Source organism: Seriola lalandi, unplaced genomic scaffold (assembly GCF_002814215.2).
Source record: "Seriola lalandi dorsalis isolate HSWRI2012SDOR001 ecotype SW California unplaced genomic scaffold, Sedor1 jcf7180002054487, whole genome shotgun sequence".
NCBI lineage: Eukaryota > Metazoa > Chordata > Actinopteri > Carangiformes > Carangidae > Seriola > Seriola lalandi.
The window spans coordinates 398,610-419,883 of record NW_019525040.1 but is presented as its reverse complement, the minus strand read 5'-3'; the positions used below and the strand labels follow the sequence as shown (position 1 = coordinate 419,883).

Genomic DNA, 21,274 nt, shown 5'->3' with positions numbered 1-21,274 from the left:
ACTCATGGTGCGTAGGAGTTTGTTTTTCAACTGAATTACATGTGAAGCCCACATATAAGATAAGTACTTGTAGACGTTTTATGTTTCATAACCAAACAGTGGTTGTGTTTGGATCACAACATATATCTGTTTTGTAGAATAATAACCTTTAAAAGATTTCTTGGAATAGATTCATTTGGCATTTTGATGCAGTTTCAGAGAAAGACCAATGTGATAAGATGAGATAAGATATAACTTAATTAAACCCGAAGGAAATTCTTGTGCCAGGTTGCTCAAAATTACAGTAACATCTAGAGAAGTGGCAAAAACAATAGTAACAATACAAAGCTAAACATAAGTGAAATATATTAACATATATGAAAAAAAATATATACATACAAGATATAAATATAAAATCTACTGAGGTGTAAAACCAGATATTGCACATTATTGAGAATAAAGATACAGATGTTTAAGTGAGAAGAAAGTGACATTAATATTATTGTTGTTGTTGTTGATTTCCTTTTCCTAATGACCTTATTCTGAATAATGAATGTTTTGATAGATTTCCCCATAAAATAAATCAATCAAATATAAAGTTTGTCAATTGCAATAGCAATGAGCAGTCCAATGTATAGAGTGAGTGGATGCATGTAACATAAAGATAACAGTGTATAAATACATTGCAGTGAGTAGGGTATTTGAAGGACACTAGGCCAAATCATGTGTTTAAAAAGGTGCCCGTGTTTTGTCATGTGATCTGGAAATTTTAATGCCTTGCATTTTGGGTCTGCTATGGGCACCAATGTGGCTGCTGTCTAGAGACTGACTACTTACTTCTCAGAATGAGATGCATGTTGTATGAAAGTTAAACCAGGAAAATCAGTGGAACCTTTCACTTTCAGGGACTGAAATCACCACAAACAAAACCATGCTTGGCTGACGTGGCCACCACCCACAGGCTTATATAAAGCCCTGATCCTCCTCTGAATGTACAGTCAGTAACAGGAGACATATCACGTTCTTACTTGCATTTCTTTGAAGAACAAGACTGGATATGATTCATGTTTCAAGAACGCCAGAGTTCTCCAATTGTGGAAATATGAATTCAATCTCAATGCACACATCCTCTACCCAAAACCTGGACTCTATGGTAGGAGGCAGAAGCAGGCAAAGGTCTCACTCCTATTACAGCCCAGAGGACAAGAAGAACTATGGTGTGCAGACACAGACAGACAAAATCTGTCTAAGACCTCGCTCCAGGTATGTTTTCACATTCTATTTAAAAACCTGCACTGTTTTTGTTAGTGATCATAGCAGAGAGCAACAGGCATGTTTACTTATATTTATGCAAATTTGTCCTTTAATGTTTTGGCAGAATTGCACAACAAGCAGACCACAGTCAACATAACAAATACACAAAAGAGGTACAGAATTACTCAATAAATAATTAATACTGAATCAACTGCTTCCCAGGTCCTTTTACAGTTATGAAACATCAGAGCTTCACTCCGACTATGACATGGGAAACTTTGACCGGTCCAGTCCACTGAGACAGAGAGCAAGCTCCCTACACCAGCATCACATGACCAAGAAGGAGAATAAAGAGGGGGATGGGGCTAGTGTTCGAGTCACCTTTAAGAAGTCTAAACTAAGCAAGCATTCACCCTCTAGAGAACTAAGTGGTACTGAAATAATGTTTTTATAATGGCATGTAGATTCTACTCTCAAAATGAGAATGATTTTTGAAAATTCAATTTACACTGTTTAGGAAAATAAAGATTAAAGCTATCCGTGCATGTTTTGCTTAGGGAGCAAAGGCAGTCTCAAGTCAGTGTCCATGATGACCATCTCTGAGTTGGGCAACTGGGAGATCTGCTCCAGCTCAGGGATGAAATATGGACAGTTTGTGGACTGGGAGATGATCGATCCTGAAGCTGCAAAAAGATACCAGCAGATCCTGAAGAGTGAACACCAGCAGCTGAAAGCCATGGGCAGAGGAGGATTCTGGGCCATGCCACACACGTTGAGAGCCAAAGCTTATTATCACATCATCCACAGCATCAATTCCAGGTTAAAACGGTCACATTGCATATCATAAATTCGAAAGCTTAAAAATGTCTTTTCTGGTATGAAGACAGGCATAGAGGGGAACTGAAATGACTTTTGCAACACAAGTGTGTACATTTTAATATAGATCCACTTAACCAAATGATCATTATGTGAACTTATGTGATATCTGCAGCAGGTCTGGCACAGTAGACAGAGATGTCTTCTACGAACTGGCCAAGAAGCTCTTTGGAGAACAGAAAATCAGCTCCCACCCAGTCCCAGAGTACATGGAGGCAGGAGAAATACCTAGGTACTTTATTGGTTCATGCATCATTGACATGTTGCTTATACTACATGTATAGCTTATAAATAAAATTACTGTGCATACACTCACTGTGCTTGCACTTTTCTTATCCAGATACTGTCTCAATGAAGCTGGTCTGAACTCTGCTAAGAAGATCCTTCTTTGCCTGGGGAATTACTTCCCAGACATGAACTTTTGCCCTATCCTTCCTGCCCTGGTCTCCCTCATCATCCACTTCAGCCAGGATGAAGCTGAGTGTTTCCACAGTGTGTCCCGACTTATCTGCTACAATGACCCCAACAAGCGTTACATTGACCAGACCTTCCTCACCTACCGCGCTTCCTGTATGACCTTTGGAGACCTTGCTAACAGGTGTTGCAGAGGCATCCGTAAGCTTATCGCCAGCTCTCACCAAAACCTCTTTGAGTTCTACTCTGACTGGATCATGTGGATCTTTGCTGACCTTCCCTTCACATACGCCATTAGGGTGCTGGATGTCTACCTACTGGAGGGCTACAAGGTCCTCTACAGGTTTGCTGCTGCTACATATTCACATGTAATCAAAATCCTTATTTCTGAATACTTGATTCCTAATGACATAACCATTACTTCTGAGTAACAATACAGTAAAAGTATTTCAAAATCATTCTTTGAAGGGTGGCATTGGCTTTACTCAGCCTCTACAAAGTATCCGTCTCATCTCGAGTGGCGGACGTGGAGGACTTCAGAACTGATATGAAAAGGTTTGTGCAGAACGTAGCTCGCCACTGCACAGTCGAGAAGCTTCTGGAGGCAGCCTTCATGATCCCAATGGCCACTCGGAGAGAGCTCAACCTCCTGTTCAACGCCAACAAGGACTCTCTCATGCAAAAAGGTGTCAGCATCCACCAGAAGAGGTTGGTTAATACAGAAATTGATACAGAACATATCTGTGAGAGGAACTGATGAAATATAAGATGAAAGATCATTAATGTACAGAACTTTTTATTGGAATGGTTATGTGAAAAAATACTGTGTAATTTGAAATGCTCAAACTTCTTTTTTTCTTTTTTTTATCCCATTTTCACATATCATTTTTAAAGGCAGTCTGTCGAGTCAGTGAACTTTACCAACTTCAGCTCCAGTGTTGTGACAGGGACTGAGATGAGAGTCGTCTGGGCCTGGATACCTGAGCGCTTTGCCCTTTTCAGTCCCATTAGGCTGTATAATACAGCTGACCATGGAAGAAGCCTGGCTTCGTAAGTAACCTTTGTTCAATACTCTAATCCTGCCATCTTTCATACATCAAAACCCTTTATATCTTTCACTTCTCTCTGTTTATGCTGGTAATATTAAAAGAGGCCAGCAGGTCATTATGGATCAATAAACTCCTGAACACCATGTGCCAGCAGTGAAAAACAGTTTCCCAGGTCTTGTTACGCAACAACAGAAAAGAGGCAGCCTGTTTTTACTATAAACATGTTTGCTTTGAGTGTGATTGTCAAGTGACTTACAGTTTAGTGTTGGCAACTTTTGTTTATGTACAAAATGACCTCAAGTTGAAACTAATAATCCCTAAATATGTGGTAAACTCTCTTTTATTTTGTTCCACACAGTTAAAAAATGTTCCATATAGAAAATGGTAATTTCTCAAACAGCTTTTAAGTGAGTTCCGGTTACATACAAGTTTGACATGGAGGGATATTTTATCCATTGTGATCTTGTCTTGCATTTGAACCTTCCACCTCTTAATAAAATACAGCATTTTCTCTTCAAATGATATACAGTGAAGATAGGCCGTGTCAATAGAATATTCATTTAGACATTAATGACACTGCAGTTTATGGGATATTAAAAACAACCCATGGGCATGTTTTGTTTTCTCTCATATAGATTCTATTCACACGTGGAGGGACATGAACCAGTGGTTTTAATGATTAAAACTGTGGACGAAGAGGTAACATACTGAATATTGGGATACATCTAATCATTTTACTACACATGCTTTTCCTTTTGGTTTCATCCTAGTTTTGAATCTAAGATTGTAAGGTTGTAAAGCTAATAATGATGATAAATTTTGTATAGAACTGAAATATTATTATTTCTGATTTCTCAGGTCTTTGGTGCCTTCCTATCGACAGATATGACAGAAAGAAGAAAGCACGACTCTGAGGAACTTACATATTTTGGAACCGGGGAATGTTTCGTTTTTACGGTGAGACACAATCCTGCAAGTCAGAGTCATTTTGTGTCAGCTTCATATCTTCATTGTCATTCACTGGGATGCCTCTTAAATTGCTATGAGTGTCAAATAAGAAATGTGATTACTCTTTCAGCTTCGTCCCAGCATGGAGCGCTACCAGCAGGCTATGGTCAACATTATAACCAGAAGAGCTCCCCCACAGCAGGTTCAAATCAGCAACGGTGCCTCCTCCCAGGTGTCCAAAAGTGGCAGCTCCCTGATCATCTCCACCATAGCCACTGCAACTCTGACCTGTCCTGCTGGGACCCCCCAGGACCCCAGCTTCCTGACGATCCCCTTCACAGCCCCATCAGAGGAACCCATTACTGCCAAAGAGCCAAAGAGACCCAAGGAACAAGAAGCCGCCATGTTTATAGCAGGCGATGACAGTCAGCTCATTATTGGTATGTCAGTTGAACATATTATTAGAATAATAGAATAGATAGGCCTCTGAAAAAACAGTGATGTCAAGTCAACAGTAATGTCAGCTGACAGTGTGTATGTGCGGATGTATGATGGATGTATCTTCTCTTAGGTGGCGATGGGGGGCATGCACTCTGCCTACAGGAAGACCTAAAGGGAGGATACACAGCATCTTGTGACACATTCAAGAGCATCCCACTCTGCAAGACACATTTCAGGATCCAGTCCCTGGAGGTGTGGGGCATCCAGAACTCTATTTCCTTTTCCCATTGCTTTCCCCCTCAGTGAAATAGTGGAGAGGCCGCCTTGCAACCATGCATCTTTTTGTAGAACCTGAACCAGTTTTTCTTGATGCTTTTTCAATGGACTTGATTTTTTTAATGTAAATTTCAAATATTATATATGAAATATTTATTTTGTGAAATACACATTTGTACACATATTGTGAGGCAACTGAATGAGATTTTACTTGACATGATATGTACAGGTCAGGTCAAGTTTATTTGTATAACTCTCTATGGCATACATTGTATTACTGAACTTTGAAAGTCTACATAAACAAGGGTCCAAGCCAAAAAAAAAAATATATTGTAATATAGGCCATCATATGCTTATTATCTCTTTTTTTGTCACTTTTTTTTTTATCACGTGTTGTGTCTTCTCAGTGTATAATAAGTTATTTAGAACATGCGTGTCGTTGTAAGTCAGTGTATGATTTGGGAGTGTCTACTGTATCTGGCCAGTTTAACTTGGTCCACACATTTCCCTCTTAAATAAAATAATTACATGGAACATAACTCGCACTTTCTCCTCATCATTTCAATACCACAGCACAACGCAGGCATGTGCCGCATGAACAGTAAAATAAAACTGTAATAAATAACAACTTTCTGTTTTAAGATATAAACTTCCGAACTTACGTGGGGTATTTGAAGGTATCATGCAAGGGAGCGACGAGCATCAACCCCACACTGTCACAGCTTGCCTGGCAAACTGCTGCAACTAGCTATATTTAGCCGTGAATTAGGTTAAATTTAAAACGTTGCGGGGAAAAGATGTGACGAAGTTTGCTGTTGAGGATTGTGTGAGAGGTTGGACTCAATCTTACATGCCCTGCTGAATCTTCAACGGCTTAGTTAGCTGACGCGACAACGTTAGCTCCAGCTAAGTTAGCTAACGTTACCTAGCTCTTTTTGTGTGCATGCGTGTCCCAGATAAACACTCACTATCCGTCTGTTTTACAGCTACATCAGTGGTAAAATAGCTAACGTTAACCATGGGGCGGTCGGCGTTCGTCTGTCATGAGATGAGGTCATGATAAACTCAGTTCAAAGACATTTCAGCGTAGTTGCACTGCCTATGTGCAGATGTTGCATACTCTGCATTGACAGCGTAATCTTCTCTGAATCACCACCGGTTACTTTGCAATTCAAGGTGCACTCAGGTATCGTCAACTGAAATATGTTTTCAGCGTTAAGCATTGTTTCATTGCGTATTTTCTCCTCTTTCCATGTTGCTGATGTGCAGTTTGATCCCCCCCAAAGTCAGCAGTATAAATAGCTGAGCTAAATAGATATTTGGTGAATCATATTAATAGTATCAGTCTCAACAGGCGATGCCCACAATGGGCCTTTGTTACTGGTTTATCCTGCTTTAGAGATGATGGGTATCTGGTAAAGAAGGCCACTCGTTGGCCAAAGGAATACCTCTGCATTCTCTCAGACCTGGCTTGCTTTTACCTGACATTACTCAGCTCAGATAATCAGCAAATAAATAAATCAGAAGAGTTAAAGATAGGGCTGGCTGAATGAAGAAAGTCACTGTTTTTAACAAAAAAACAAACCTAGCCTTCAGAAACAGAATGTGGTCTATAGGGACCTTATGGAAATCAACTTAATCAGACTTCTCTCTGTTTCATCAAATTATTGTCTTGCATTTTTTACATCCACATCATGACACCACCTCTTTTCCTTGGCTATTAAAAAAACAATAAGATGTCACTAACACATTGGCCAGGCTTCTGTATATGTTGGCCAATAAGACATAGCAGGACAGGAATGCTAAACTAGGTTTGAGGTGATTTAGAAATAGCAGAAACACAGATATGTTAGTTTTTCACCTGCAAATTGTCCCACTGGCTATGTATCTTGGTGACCAAAAATCTCGATAGATCAGTATCAGTATCATTTATGTTATGTGGTTATGTTAAAAAAAAACCTCAGCCAATACATCTCCATCAGATTTTTTTTTTTTTTTTTTTTTTTTTAAAGCTCCCCAATATTGACATCAATATCAGCCTGAAAAAATCTAGCATCACTTTAACCATATTGTACATATCTATAAAAATACCAACACTGAATTTCTGCTGTATAATACTTATTTAATTTTAGCACTTTCTCTGCAGGCTGCAGTCATGGGCCCAGACACTGCATCTGAGCATAAAACTGAATCTTCAGAGGAAAGTAAGTGTTCATGCTTCTTTTTATTTTCATGTGTTGTTGGTCAACACAACAGTTAACAAATCAGTCAATTAATTGAGCAAAGTATTCAGAAAATATTCTTTGATGTGATTGTTCCTCAGGTCCTGCAGAAGTCGTTGTGAAGGTAATCTCAGAATCAGATTCCGCTGATGCTTCGGCTGCTACTGAGCCAGAGGACTCTAAACAGCTAGAGAACCATATATCAGACAAGTGTTACCCTTGCTCCATCTGTGGCAAAGTATTTGACAGACCATCGAAGCTAGAGAGGCATAAACCTGTGCACACGAGGAAGCCTAAGACTCTTCATCAGTGTAAGCATTGTGATAAAAGTTTCACACAACAAGAGAAGCTGATCCGACACCAGAATTGCCACAATAGGACTAACAAGCACCCCTGTCCAGACTGTGGAAAAGTCTTCAACAGACCTTCAAAGTTAGAAAGGCATAAGCGCACACACTCAAAGAAACCAAAGGTGCCTCATCAGTGCTCATACTGCATGAAGACTTTCAGTAAACTTAACAAACTTGTGCGTCACAAGCGAATGCACACTGGGGAGAGGCCTTTCACCTGCTCAGTCTGTGGGAAAGGATTCTCTGAGTCAGGTCACTGCAAAGCACACGAAAAGACACACGAGGAGCAGCCAGAAAAGCCTCACTGCTGCCCGGACTGCGGGATGCGTTTCTTCAAGGCCTCAGAGCTACGTCGGCACTTCCGCTCCCACACAGGAGAGAAACCTTTCAGATGCACTTTGTGTGAGAGCTGCTTCTCGCGTTCAGAAGGACTTAAGAGACACATGAGGAGCCACACAGGGGAAAGACCATACAAATGCATTATCTGCGGAAAAGGATTCTATTCTCGACAGGATTTGAATATTCATGGGTTGACCCACTCAGGAGAGAAACCGCATCTTTGTCCTGTGTGTGGTAAAGGCTTCTCGCAGCTGGGCAACATGAAAGAACATGAACAAAATGTTCATATTAAATCAGAGAAGTATATTTGCAATGAATGTGGGGCAACCTTCACACGGTACAAGTCACTGACAAAACATCAGCGGACACACACAGGCGAAAGACCCTATCTATGCCTCACCTGTGGTCGCAGGTTTTCATGGAGCCACTCTCTAAGCAGACATCGGAGGACACATGCACACAGACAGATGTCTATAGACACATCCTAAGCTGTATTGAGTTTTTAAATGACCCTCTGAGGATCTAAGCAGTTTAAAAGAGATGCGAAATCCTCATGAACAGGACATTTCATCATCAAGCAATTTTCCTGGTGCGCAGTCAAGCTAAAATTTACTAAGTTTGGTGCATTGAGAGCTAATTTTGAAGCTTTGAAATGATTCACCTCGCTGCTTCCTTTATTTGTGCACAAAATGTCGGCCAAAAATTGTTAGTGCAGGACTCTCGTTAAACTTCTTCCTGTATTTTTATTGATCCAAGCCCGAAGGTGTTTATTGAACTATGTTGGCAGTTAAAATTAATATGTGCCTAGAATATGCAATGTTTTGCATAGATATGCTGTTTGGATTGAGTGAACACAGGTCATGTGGCTACATAAGTGCACTGCTGTATCTGAGGAAGATCTGTTCACATCTCTGTTTTATGACAAGTTTGGATTTACCTTTAGATAATGCAGAACAATATCTTTAATACAATATCATGGGATGAATCATTCAATTTTGACCAAGTCTTTGCAACTGTTGATTAGTGGAGGTGTCAGACTTCAGTCTGGTCTTAAGTGAATAGAGTGAACGTCTGCTTTCCATAGTGATTAACTTAATCTGATGTAAACTGCTACCTCACTTTAGCACTACCACAGAAGGTACGCAAACAAGATTTTTGCATATAGCAGTCCATATCAGCAGTGGTTCTTTTCCCTGCAGTTCTTAAAACAAAATTTTACTGTTTTGAATTTTGTTAGCCAGTTGCCCAGAATAAACAATTAAATGCCAAAAATAGACAATTTTCGTACTCGTATATGTAATTGTTTTTAATTTTAAGTAAATCTTAAAAGAATGGTTAATGCTATGCTGAGTCAGAGCCGGAAAGTGCTGCTACCCCGTATATTCCATGCAGGAATATAACCTCGCACTACGAATGGCAAACACCTATGGCGAGATCACTGATCGCTGTTGCTTGCAGTGGTTTGTACTGTGGAGTGCAGCAGCAGTTTTTCTCTGGTGTGAGTTGTGTATGATTAAAATTAATATAAAAGTCCTTTTCAGATTTATTTTTTATTTCAATTTGATTTTATTTTAAGGTGTATACCATATATAATGTGTAGTAAATGTAATCCTAATTCTCTGTGATACTATCTACATACAGTTCATAGTAGCTTACTTTTAATAAACAGATACAGTACATTGTGCTGTAGTTTGCTGCATGGTAACAACGAACTACATTTTTAAATACATATTCAAGTAATGTTCTCCTTATTCATAGAAAATACAACCACCAATAAACTGTATTCATATGGTAGCTATAGCAAGTAGAGCGTTTTTTTTTAATCGTGCATCAAACCATTCTGCTGTATGTTGCCTACTTTTAAAAAGAGGTTTCATTTTATGGTTTTTATTTTAACTTTAGTTTTTTACTTTTCAGATTTCTAGTGTAATGTCAAGTGATAGATTAATAATCTAATAATAAATAAAATAAACTTAATAGTAGATCAGTCTCTACCAGTAGCACAGACAGTAAAATGTGTCTTTGTTATTGATTCGTCCAGTTTTATCCCCTTGCCTTGCATAAATGGCTATTTTTGAAGTTACTGGCAGTTTACCTATTAATCTGAAGGTTTTTATGTGCACGCTTTTTAAATTTAGGAAATTTCGACCGCACGTGAAGGCAGCGAAGGCATTTCACCGACCAATGACTGGCCAGTAGAGCCCCAGCTGTTGCTAGGTAACGTCTGTTGTTGAAGAACCATAGATACGGTTGTTTTTTCGGGTAAAATTTGCTTATTGATGAAAATAGGCTGCATCTTAACAATTCAGAGGAAAAAGACTTATTTGATTCAGGTTTCAGCCATGGCTGTTGAAACACACGGCGTGCCTCAACTTGAACTGGAGGCTGTCATCGGGTTCAACGGTGAGTTTTCCTGCAAACGCTTCTAAGTTAATAACTATTATTTGCTAGCTGTATTGTGTGTGTTCGTGAAACATCTAGAATTTCCTTTTCAGTTATGTATAGTGCTATATCGGTTATAGTTGTAGGCATGGTGACATTTTAAATGTTCCAGATACGTTGTTAAAATTATGTTGAACAGCATCTTAAGCTATTGAAAGACCCTACAGTGTACTTGGCTTGATTACCTGTTAAACTGAGAATTTATAACTGCTGTCTGCTCATCCACATTTTAAAATAAGAGACCATCCATCATGATCTTAAACAGTATCTTTTCTGTCTTAAAACATGTTAGATCTTATGGTATGCTACACTTTGTTTCATTAGGGCACGTGTCTTCTGGCTTGAGAGTCCACCCAGACAGAGAGCACCTCATTTATCCTCTGGGATGCACAGTCATTCTGAAGAGAATCAAAGATGGCAAGCAGGAGTTCCTACATGGACACACAAACAATGTATCTTGCATTTCAGTGTCCAAAAGTGGATCATATATTGCCTCTGGACAGGTCAACTTCATGGGCTTTAAGGTAGCTATAGTTAAGATACATTTTCCATATGTAAAGTTTCTGATATGGATCAGGTTAATTTACTAATTTGCCAATAACTGTCAGTTACCTGTTTAAGTTGTCCTTGTTTGATGTTTTTTGCTGAATATGTGAGTTTGAATCCATTTAAAGTAAGGGATGGCAACACAAATATGTATGTATGTATTTTTCTAGGCTACGGTAATTATCTGGGACTATGCACAGCGAACAATCTATGCCCAGCTGCTGCTCCACAAGGCTAAGGTAGAGGCACTGGCCTTCTCTCCCAATGACAAGTACCTGGTGTCTCTTGGGGGTCAGGATGATGGCAGGTAAACAGCAAGTTTGGTTGGTTCTGTCTAGAGTAAGTTGTGCTTCAATTCAGAAGGAAACATACACAATGTAAATGCACTCAGCTTTACATACTTTCTTTTTGTTGAGTGTGTGAGATGTTTTCTGTGTGTTTTCAGCATAGTCATATGGAATATTGAGACCCAGCAAGCCATCTGTGGGAGCTCAGCTTCAGCTCACAGTGCTGGACACTGCCTCACTGTGCAGTACTCGAACACAAATGACAACATCTTTGTTTCTGCTGGAAGGTGAGTGACTGGTATCAGTCTATTGCAATGATGCATTGTGCATTGTATTTTGCATTATTCAGAGGATTCATCATCACATTAAATCTTAATTCACCTACTTACAAAATGAAAGTAAAAACATCTAAGTATTACTATGTTTACATTCAAAATGTGTCTCCATCATGGTCCCTGTGGTTAATATGGCATGCTCTTAAAGTATTGTAATATCATTGGACTTTTCTGGGCAGCGGAACATTGCGAGTCTGGGAGTTGGACCTCCCCAACAGGAAGATCAGACCCACAGAGTGTCAGATAGGAAAGCTGAAGAGGATTGTGAAATGTATCGAGGTACGAGAGTCTTTCATTCACACCAACTTGTTTAACCAGCTCATTTTTTTTTAGGAGATACACAGCTAATAATGTATGAACATTACTAGCAGTTGTGTGCTTGTAGGCACACAAGCACAGCATAGAATGTGTTATTACACAGTGATTCTTTCATTTAGAAACTTATAGTACACTAGATATGGTGATATTAGATAGTGTTGCTCAGCATGAATTGTTTATACACACAGATCTCAGAGGATGATCAGTTCGTTTTCTGTGGCACCACCAGCAGAGACATCCTGAAAATCAACATGAAGACTGGGCTTCTGAGTGACTGCGGTCCAATTAAAACAAAATACAGCCTGGTAGGTCAACTTTAATTGGGTGCAGTAAAGGTAATTTCAGCTCACTTGCACTCTCCCTGATAGTCAAGTCTATATAGAGCTGATTGAACCATATTCCTGATGGAACATTCCTTGGGAAATTTATTCAGTGGCTCATGCCATGTTATGAATTTTATTTTATCTGCAGCTGTAATAACTCCTTTTGTGAATATGTTCCTTTACTACTACTCTCCAGAGTCTTATTTATGGTGTGGGAGCTTTAGTATATACTTCCTGTAAGTAATTCAGATAGCTTGTCAGTATTTGACAAAACTCACCGGATCTTTGTAGATAGATGGTTCAGCTTGCATCAAAGATCTAGGAATTTGAAAAGTGATATATTCTTGTGTATATAATAACTTCGTAGGTCCATATCTTAAAACTGCCATTTCTATGCAGGGTGTCAATGCCATAAGGATACTGAAGTCTGGGGACCTGCTTGTAGGCTCTGGATCTGGCACCTTCACTCTGTGTTCCAAGACTAAGTTCAAAACTCTTAAGTGAGTCCTACAACTGTGTCATTTGTGTAATCTCAATTAAAAAATTAAATTTGGTAACAATACATGGTGCTTACAGTTTACACGTTTTTTTACACTATAAATAAATAAATATCCAGGCTGCCAGTGTCATGTGAACAGTTTTTCTGTGCTTATTTTACAGCGACCTTTATTTACTCCTTTTTTCTCTCTTTTCCCACATTAGGGAAGTCCAGCTGGAAAAGGGGGTGACCTCTATTGCTATAAGAGGAGAGGGCCAGCAGTTCTTTGTTGGAACAGAGGCTGCTCAGATGTACCGTTTCAGTCATGTGGACTTCAAAGCTGAACTCATATCCACCAGCCACAACAGTGCTGTCAAGGACGTTGCCATTTGTTTGTAAGTGGGAGACAGACAGTTCAGGGAGACAGAGTCAAAGTCATAATGTCAAAGACAAAATGTTTACTGTCTCTTAATTATTTTTATGGTTAGCATCTGGGACCCACCGGAGAAAGTAAAATGGCAAATGGCCTTGTGTCAGCTTTTAAATGTGGCAAGAAATATATATCCTATATTGATTGAAATTAAGAGAAATGAAACTCCATCATGCTGTTAAAGAATCCCTTTGCCCTGAGGTAAAGCAGATACATGTATTTATGATGCACAGTTTAAAATCAATCTCGTTTATACTACATTTTGGAGATTAATATTCAGTTGAAATCATAAGAGCCTCTTGCACAATGACGATACAATGTCCAGTAAACACCAAGAAAACCAGTGTTTAGCGAGATGTCAGTTCAGATGTGTAAAGGACGGTTTGAGTTTTTATGGGCATGTGTTGTCTGATGCAACATTTTAAATCTTTTTATCCAACAAAAACATCAGTACGTTTCAAATCTTCCCAAGCTTGATAATAGGCTAAGGTGACACGTGCAAGCAGGCAACGGCATACCAGAAGTGTTACTTATCTTAATTTTGTGTATTTGATTGCCTTAAAGTGAGAGTTAGACAGAGAAAGACAGTTTGACATTTCAATAACAGCAATTACAACAACGTGTGATTCAGACAGTCGTTATATTGTAATGCCAAGTTTGCTCCCTAGTGTTCTCTACGTTTCCCTCCCAATCACAAATCCTTCCTCTTGTAAGGAAAGTATTATACATACAAGAAAATTATGTCCTCTGTGTCATCTACAGTATAGTACAACAAAACAAACACAGCCATGGGATTGTACAGTTTGTGTGTTTTTGCAGATGGGTCATCCTAATATTAAATTTAACATTGTGAGCGATAATTCCTAAACCTGTAGTATGTGCAGCTGTATGTGTTTTTTCAGCAAAAAGCTTAAATTCCATTTATATCTCATAATGCGTGACTTCAGTACCGCATTGTGCTCACTAGAGGGTGACATATGAACGCCTCATCCATATCACGCCATTATAAGCTCAGAAAAAACGTATTGCTTTTAGGTATATTGAACACAGACCTGGATAATGTATTGAATCCAAGTTGATAATGTGAATAATTATATGGATACTTGGTTGCTTTTAACTCACATACCAATATATTATAACAGGTGGTTAAACCTAAATTAACTTAACCATTAACCATAATTCTACATCTCTCTCTCTCTCTATCTCTGTCTCTCTCTCTCCATTTTTTGGGGTTTGTATCTCTGCTAGTGGAATATCTGAATTATTTGCAACCTGCTCTGAGGAGGATATCAGGTTGTGGCACATAGACAAGCCCAAAGAGCTGCTGCGCATAACTGTACCCAACATGACCTGCAATTCCCTGGACTTCATGGCCGATGGACACAGCATCATCAGTGGTGAGAGTCAGGGAGAAATGTCTGCAAAAAAGACATTGGAGCTTATTACTACTATGAATATCCTGTTTTTGTTTCTTAGTGCAAGCTGTTGTGCAGCCATAATTATATTTGTTCATCGGTTACTATATGGCATGAACCAGCAACACCTTTTTCTTAAGTTACCCACTTCCACTAAGATTATACTATTTTATCTACTGAAGCAAATGTCTCTTCACAGCAAATATTTGATTGATTTGAGTTGATTTCTCTCTCTTCCAGCATGGAATGATGGTAAGATTCGTGTGTTTGCGCCGGAAAGCGGTCAGCTCATGCTCATCATTCACAACGCTCACAGAATGGGTGTGACGGCCATCGCTGGCACCAGGAACTGCAAGAGGATCGTCAGTGGAGGGGGAGAAGGACAGGTCAGCTGACATGATACATCTCAAACCAATAGCTGTTTAAATATGTAATGTGGAATGTTCAGGGTCCTCATCGAGTAAGAGAACAAAGCAACATATTGAAATTCTCCACAATACCATCATAATATTGCATTTTAGAATACCACTGCCCTCTAATTTCTCCAAGAGGTCAGCAAATATCTGCTAGCACTCACTTGGCTACAAAACACACAATCTTTTTGACAGTTTCTTCTTTTTTAGTTAAGAAGCCATGTGTTTAAAGATATATGAGTTGTTTTTTGGTTTTTTTTTTATAAGTAAATTAACCTTGTTACCCAGCCTACATATTCCATAACTAAAAATATAAAAAAAGACCAAACTCAGCAGAGGAAGAAAGATATTTGAACATGTGTGTACATGAACATGTAAGTACAGATTTAAACAGAAGGAGTACTGTGCAAGATCTTTTTCAATAGGTATTTAAGTTTGCTTCCATAGTTACATGATTGCATTCCAAATCACTGAAAGAAAGATGAGAGAGTATTTTAATTAAGTATCACATGCATTAAGCAAAGTATCCTGTGAGACTGAATGAATTTGGGTTCACCTGTTGTAGGTGCGTGTGTGGGAGCTGCAGCTGCGCGGCCATCGGCTGCTGGAGACCATGAAAGAGCACAAAGCAACTGTCGCCTGTATCAAAATCAAGAGTGACGACAAAGAGTGTGTTACTGCCAGCTCTGATGGTGCCTGCATCATCTGGGACATAGTGTGAGTAGCCCCTCTGCATACCCAAACACTTGTGTGAACTCCAGAGGCAAGAACATAAATGCACACATTTCACATTGCACACATACAGTATTTATCCTTGTTTTTTCATATAATTAGTGAGTAAAATACTCTCTTGAGGATTTCTCATTGACTTTAGTGGTTGTATGAAATACCATACAACACTGGAAAGCAAGAGTTTTCTCCACTGACTCAAGATTCTACTTCATTAATTGATTCTTAATTCAGCCCACAACCTCAAGGTGGATGAATCATAGATTTGACTTTTCTGACACTGTGCTGGGTCTATTTTGCTGAAGGCAGGTAGATTGAAAGGCATGTTATTTGACTTAAAACATCAAATAATCGAGAAAAACTACTGTACATAATTGCTAATGACATGCATAGCTACCAGAAGGAAAATGACAGTGGAATGTGGAGAGCGTTGCCTTAAGGTCTGAGTTGTAATGAGAAAGAAACACTTGGTGTCTGGCTGGTACAGGAGGAATAAAAAGAAACACAGTGCATTCTTTATAAAGAAAGCTTAAAATCCTTTAATCCTTAGGCTTCTTCTGCGAGGAGAATAAAACCTTTAAAAACTCTGACGGTGGTCGTGTTTTTTCACTGTCTATCCTCTTCAATTAATAAATCTGTGGATTAAAGGGTAGCACGGGTTTTCTTTTTTTTGGTATGATTACTAATAAGATGATGTTGTGAAGAATATTAGACAAGAGCCTAAATGAATCTAGATTGGCACCCTGTGTGTGTGTATTTTGTTTGCATGTGAGTGCACAATACATCTAATAGTTTTTTTTGTGATTTGTAACTATACAGATTGGCTTGTGAGACTTTATTTTGATTGAAATAAAACTAATTATTGCAGTAAACTGCACTGGGCAGTTCATGGAGTGAGAGCACCTGATTTTTTAAGGCCATTGCTACACCTGTGAAACTTGCTTTCCTCTCTCATTTCCCTTTTTCCCATCTTCTGGCTCTTCTTTGTCTCCTCCTACAGAAGATTTGTGAGTCTTCAAATGGTGATTGCCAACACACTGTTCAGGACGGTCTGCTACCACCCGGAGGAATACCAGATCATTACCAGTGGCACTGACAGAAAGGTGAGTTTTGAAATTGAAAGACTTTCTTTCACTCAGTACCCAGTGCAGTTATTATAGTCTGAAAAATCTGCCCACGTTTGCCTTGGTTGGTTTTATACACTGGCATGTAAGAGTTGGTTAGTGAAGAATTCCCTGGGACTCATAACTCATCAAGTCATGCATCACAGGAAAAAAAAATGTAGTGATTGTAATGACTGAAAATCCCTCAGGGCGCAAAGAGACTGACACTCATAAAAGTCATAATCAAAATATCTCATTATGCTTTTATTGTTATTATAATCTCCACTCAGTTAGCGTGAGCGAAAAACCTGTCGCTCTGGTCAGATCAGCACAGAAGAGCACAGTGAAGACTTGTGCCATCACACACACACTTGCATGTCCATAGTATAGTTTGAAGAGCTTGTAATTTGTTTCTCAGCTCAACATAATTATGCTATTGTGTTGGCTGCTAGTCACTGTGGCAAAAACACCCTTTATGTCTGTTATTTTATGAGTAATTATGATTAACTCTGCACCACCAATTTACATAAGGTCAGGAGTTCACGGTGGCAGAATGAAATACTTGTTTCCTTGATTGTGCACACACACTAGACCCATATTGTTGCCTCCCCAGCATGCTGAGAGGTGAGGACAAGTTGTGCTGATTAACACAGTGCTGTGGATGTGCTGAGTGAGCGGAGGGGGAGAGAGAGAGAGTGAGAGCGAGGGATTCATGGAAGGGGGGGAGAGAATAGAGATAGAGCGGAGTGCTGTGGTGTTCGTGCCTTCCTGCGGATGTGCCTATGCCACCCAAGTGCCAGCCAGATCCACCATCTGCTCATCCCAGGACACAGGCGCTCTGTCTGGGAGAACAAATACCAATGCTCTCTCTCTCTCCTCTCCTTACCCCAACCCTTCATCACATCCCAGCATGTCTCTGTGAGTAGATACAGAGTGAGGACACCAACAGAGCTGAGAGAAAGAGTGAAGGGACAGAGAAAAAAATAGGAAAGGAGGGTGGAGGGTCAGGGAGATGTTATATTTAATGAGACAGAATTTGTGAAAAATGATGATGATTCCTCTTTTGACGGTGAGCTTGGATAACTCTGATAACACATAGCTTTGTGTGGGTCATTTTGAGTGCATATTAAAAGGATCCATTTGCCATCCATTCACTTTCTGATGCGTATCTGGGGTCGGATCACCGGTGGCACAAGGTCAAACAAAGTAGTCCAGATGTCCCCCTCCCCAGCAGCATTTTCCAGCTCCTCCTGGGGGATCCTGAGGCGTTCCCAGACCAGATAAGATATGTAATAATCTCTCCAAGGTGTTCTCGGTCTAGCCTGAGGCCTCCTATCAGTTAGATGTGCCTGGAAGACCTCCAGTGGAAGGCATCCAGAAGGCATCCTAACCACTTGGATGACTTGGAGACTTGGACGTGCTGGCCCTTATCCCAACTGCTTCACACTCTCTTCACACCCTCGGACAAGGCCAAGAGAACCACATCGTCTGCAAATAGAAGGGAGGGAATTAGGAGGAACCCAAACTGGACACACTCCTCCCTCCGGCTGCGCCTTGAAATCCTGCTCATGAAAATCACAAACACGATTGATGGGAGACAGGCTGAGCAGTGTCAACAGTGGGTCTGATGTTTCTGACCTGCTCTTGCTTGCTGCGTGTAATTAATTTACTTGGTGGCCCAATGTCGTGGCTGTGGGCCAGTTTCCTTGGCTGAGGTGGGGGGGGGCACAGATGGGCCAAGACAACTCACACAGGTGGGAGCCTCTAATAAGCTGCTGGAATGAGATGAGGAAGGAAGGAGAGGTCGTGACTGTGGCAAGGAGGAAGAGATGGAAGGTGACATGTGGAAGAATAAGGAGGTTACAATAACTTTTGTCGTACACGGATATACAGAATACTGTATATTTATTATTTTGATTTCTTATACACTAAGAGAAGCAATCTAGTTGTATTTTTGGAGGCACTTCTTTGTTTGGTGATGGTGGGAAATATAAATGGTTTCATGTTGGCAAACAAACACGTCAGCTGAATCAGTTCGCGTAATCTGAGAAACTGTAAACCTTACATTCTGAATATTTGGTGTTCATAATGAACCATTTTCCCCTCTGGTGTTTTCTGAAGTTATCTTTTGCAAAGTTATTTTGTGGAAATATTAATATCAGCAAGCCATTCTATCTGAATAAGCCAATCTGAGGTAGAACAACTCAAATGACCCCCACAGAAATGTTCCTGCGGCTTAAAAGGGCAGCTTATTGCTTTGAGAATCACTTTGCAGCTCTGAAACTATAAATAACATTTTTTTACCAAGCCTTTTGTTCCTCTTTCATTCCACAATAACCAATAGTATTTGATATGTCTGTGTGAGATTACATTTCCCCTCCTGTAATGCATTATAGGCATGGGCTCTGCCAGAGAAATGAAATCTTGTCTCAGAGGCTATTCTCATAAATGTTGGTCTTATTCTGAGCAGCTCTGTGTAACATGAACTTTTCCTTTTACACCTAACCAACCTATATAATGCTTCATATGCTCGAATAAGTCAAAGAGTAAACTACTGTATACTTTGTATTGGCATCATCACAGTCAGGCTATATATAGATTTCCTAGTAATTAGGTTTTTAAATTTGTTGTCTAGTGCTTTTAACACTTGATGGACCTTTTGCGATCTGTTAATTATCCTTTGTTTTACTAACTTTGTAATGGCTTCTGGCCTTTGAAACACACCCTGGGACTGAGATCAGTGATAAAGTGCACCACTAAATCTTCAACTAGAGACTCATTCATACAGGATGCCTCAGAAGACAGATTTTAATGATCGGATCCATCTGGCCCCCCCATTTACCTTGCTTTTAAGATCTAATCAGCGTGTTCATATAAATAACAACAAAGAACCCTTGTTAATGTGTGGCACTGTGATGTTTCTGCCGCTTGCGCTATAAATAACTTTAGCTAACAAGTGCCTTTTGTGAGACTTGATACTATGGCAGTTGTTAGGCCCTAGGGATGATTAAATCTCATTTAAATCAGCAAACATACTCTAGTTTCAGTAGTGCTGTGTGACAGCTTGATAGAATCTAACCATAGACCTGCTCACTACCTCACAGAGTTAGAATAATAAAGTACTTAATGTAATAGTTTGAGGTCACATATTCCATATCACAGTATATGTATGATAAAGTAATATCATCTCATCTGATTAGATTCTATTCAACAAAACAGTGAAGACTGGAGACTCCACAATATCAGCGTAACATACATAATGTTTGTATCTCCCTCCCTCTTGGACACTGTGTCTTCCATAAACAATACCAATGATGAATGTACAACACCTGCAACTAAAGTACAGTTTTTTCTGCGTGTTAACGTGTTTCTCAGGTTGTCTACTGGGACGTGTACGATGGCTCTGCCATCAGAGAACTGGAGGGCTCGCAGTCTGGGGCCATCAATGGCTTGCACAATTCACACGATGGCAAATACTTTGTGACAGGTATGGCCCATTACACATCTGACACTTCATACATTGCTCGTTTTAGTGATTGTCCCTATCAATATAATTCAACCAAGACTAAATTAGGAATCTAGTAAATCTCTTTTATATGAACATTCATTGTAAGGATAGTAACCATTTTATACTTGTCCCAGGTTTATTGCTGATGATGCTCATATTCAGAAGAAACATGATTGTCTTTTTTTGGAATTATAGTTTCAGTACAGTTCTTTTTAATGAAAGAATTGTATGCTTTGACTTTGAGTGTTTTCAACTCTTCAGAGCCTTTGTTTTCATCTGCTTGACTGACACTACAATGCTTGCTCTGCTCAAACTTCACTCAGAGTATTCATACATTTTTTTCCCCTTTTCATGGCAGGTGGAGATGACAAGCTGGTGAAAGTGTGGGACTACACGGAAGGTGTAGTAACCCACATAGGGATAGCTCACGGTGGCAGTATCACCAGCATCGAGATCTGCTCCAACAACCGCACCTTAGTCAGCACCAGTGCGGATGGAGCCATTCTCCGGTGGAGGTTCCCACACCCTTCTGCTTCTTCATAATGTGACACTAGAAGCCACAGAAACCACCACTCACACACAAATTTATTCAGAATTCTCCCTCTTCTGATTTAGCAAATATTGTCATGAGAATTCAGTAATCTTACGATAACATTGAAGAAGGTATTTACACTCTGACCAAAAGAAATAAAATATAATAAATATAAATGTAATTTGAAGACGCTTCGATGATTATAATTATATACAACTGTTTCCTTTCAGCGGCAAAAGGACATCATAGAAATAAGTGAAAAGATTA

At 39.6% G+C, this 21,274-nt stretch overlaps 3 protein-coding genes across 6 annotated transcripts; all 3 read left to right on the top strand.

Moving 5' to 3' along the window:
- The first annotated feature begins 993 nt into the window (after positions 1-993).
- LOC111659745 (TBC1 domain family member 24-like) lies at positions 994-5,776 on the top strand. 2 transcript variants are annotated; one of them, XM_023412766.2, is made up of 11 exons: positions 994-1,242; positions 1,456-1,664; positions 1,791-2,052; positions 2,228-2,341; positions 2,450-2,866; positions 2,992-3,231; positions 3,418-3,573; positions 4,208-4,271; positions 4,431-4,529; positions 4,651-4,960; positions 5,092-5,776. In XM_023412766.2, exons 1-11 carry the CDS (start codon positions 1,037-1,039, stop codon positions 5,265-5,267), a joined length of 2,253 nt encoding a protein of 750 aa, XP_023268534.1. In that variant the 5' UTR covers positions 994-1,036; the 3' UTR covers positions 5,268-5,776. The 2 variants fall into 2 exon arrangements, with proteins under 2 accessions (XP_023268534.1, XP_023268533.1); XM_023412765.2 differs by having other exon boundaries at positions 2,225-2,341.
- Positions 5,777-5,913: 137 nt separating this feature from the next.
- LOC111659741 (uncharacterized) lies at positions 5,914-9,681 on the top strand. Of its 3 annotated transcripts, none has more exons than XM_023412760.2 (3): positions 5,914-6,070; positions 7,384-7,441; positions 7,561-9,681. In XM_023412760.2, the coding sequence occupies exons 2-3, from the start codon at positions 7,393-7,395 to the stop codon at positions 8,634-8,636; spliced, it is 1,125 nt and encodes a 374-aa protein (XP_023268528.1). In that variant the 5' UTR covers positions 5,914-6,070; positions 7,384-7,392; the 3' UTR covers positions 8,637-9,681. The 3 variants fall into 3 exon arrangements, with proteins under 3 accessions (XP_023268528.1, XP_087031869.1, XP_023268526.1); XM_087175743.1 differs by having other exon boundaries at positions 6,224-7,441; XM_023412758.2 differs by having other exon boundaries at positions 5,914-6,423.
- A 722-nt stretch (positions 9,682-10,403) lies between these two features.
- On the top strand, positions 10,404-21,148 carry cfap52 (cilia and flagella associated protein 52). Its single transcript, XM_023412829.2, has 14 exons — positions 10,404-10,551; positions 10,915-11,114; positions 11,307-11,443; positions 11,582-11,710; positions 11,938-12,037; positions 12,265-12,381; positions 12,799-12,899; positions 13,102-13,272; positions 14,556-14,704; positions 14,963-15,108; positions 15,701-15,852; positions 16,865-16,967; positions 20,343-20,454; positions 20,834-21,148. Exons 1-14 carry the CDS (start codon positions 10,428-10,430, stop codon positions 21,016-21,018), a joined length of 1,926 nt encoding a protein of 641 aa, XP_023268597.1. The 5' UTR covers positions 10,404-10,427; the 3' UTR covers positions 21,019-21,148.
- Positions 21,149-21,274: the final 126 nt, after the last annotated feature.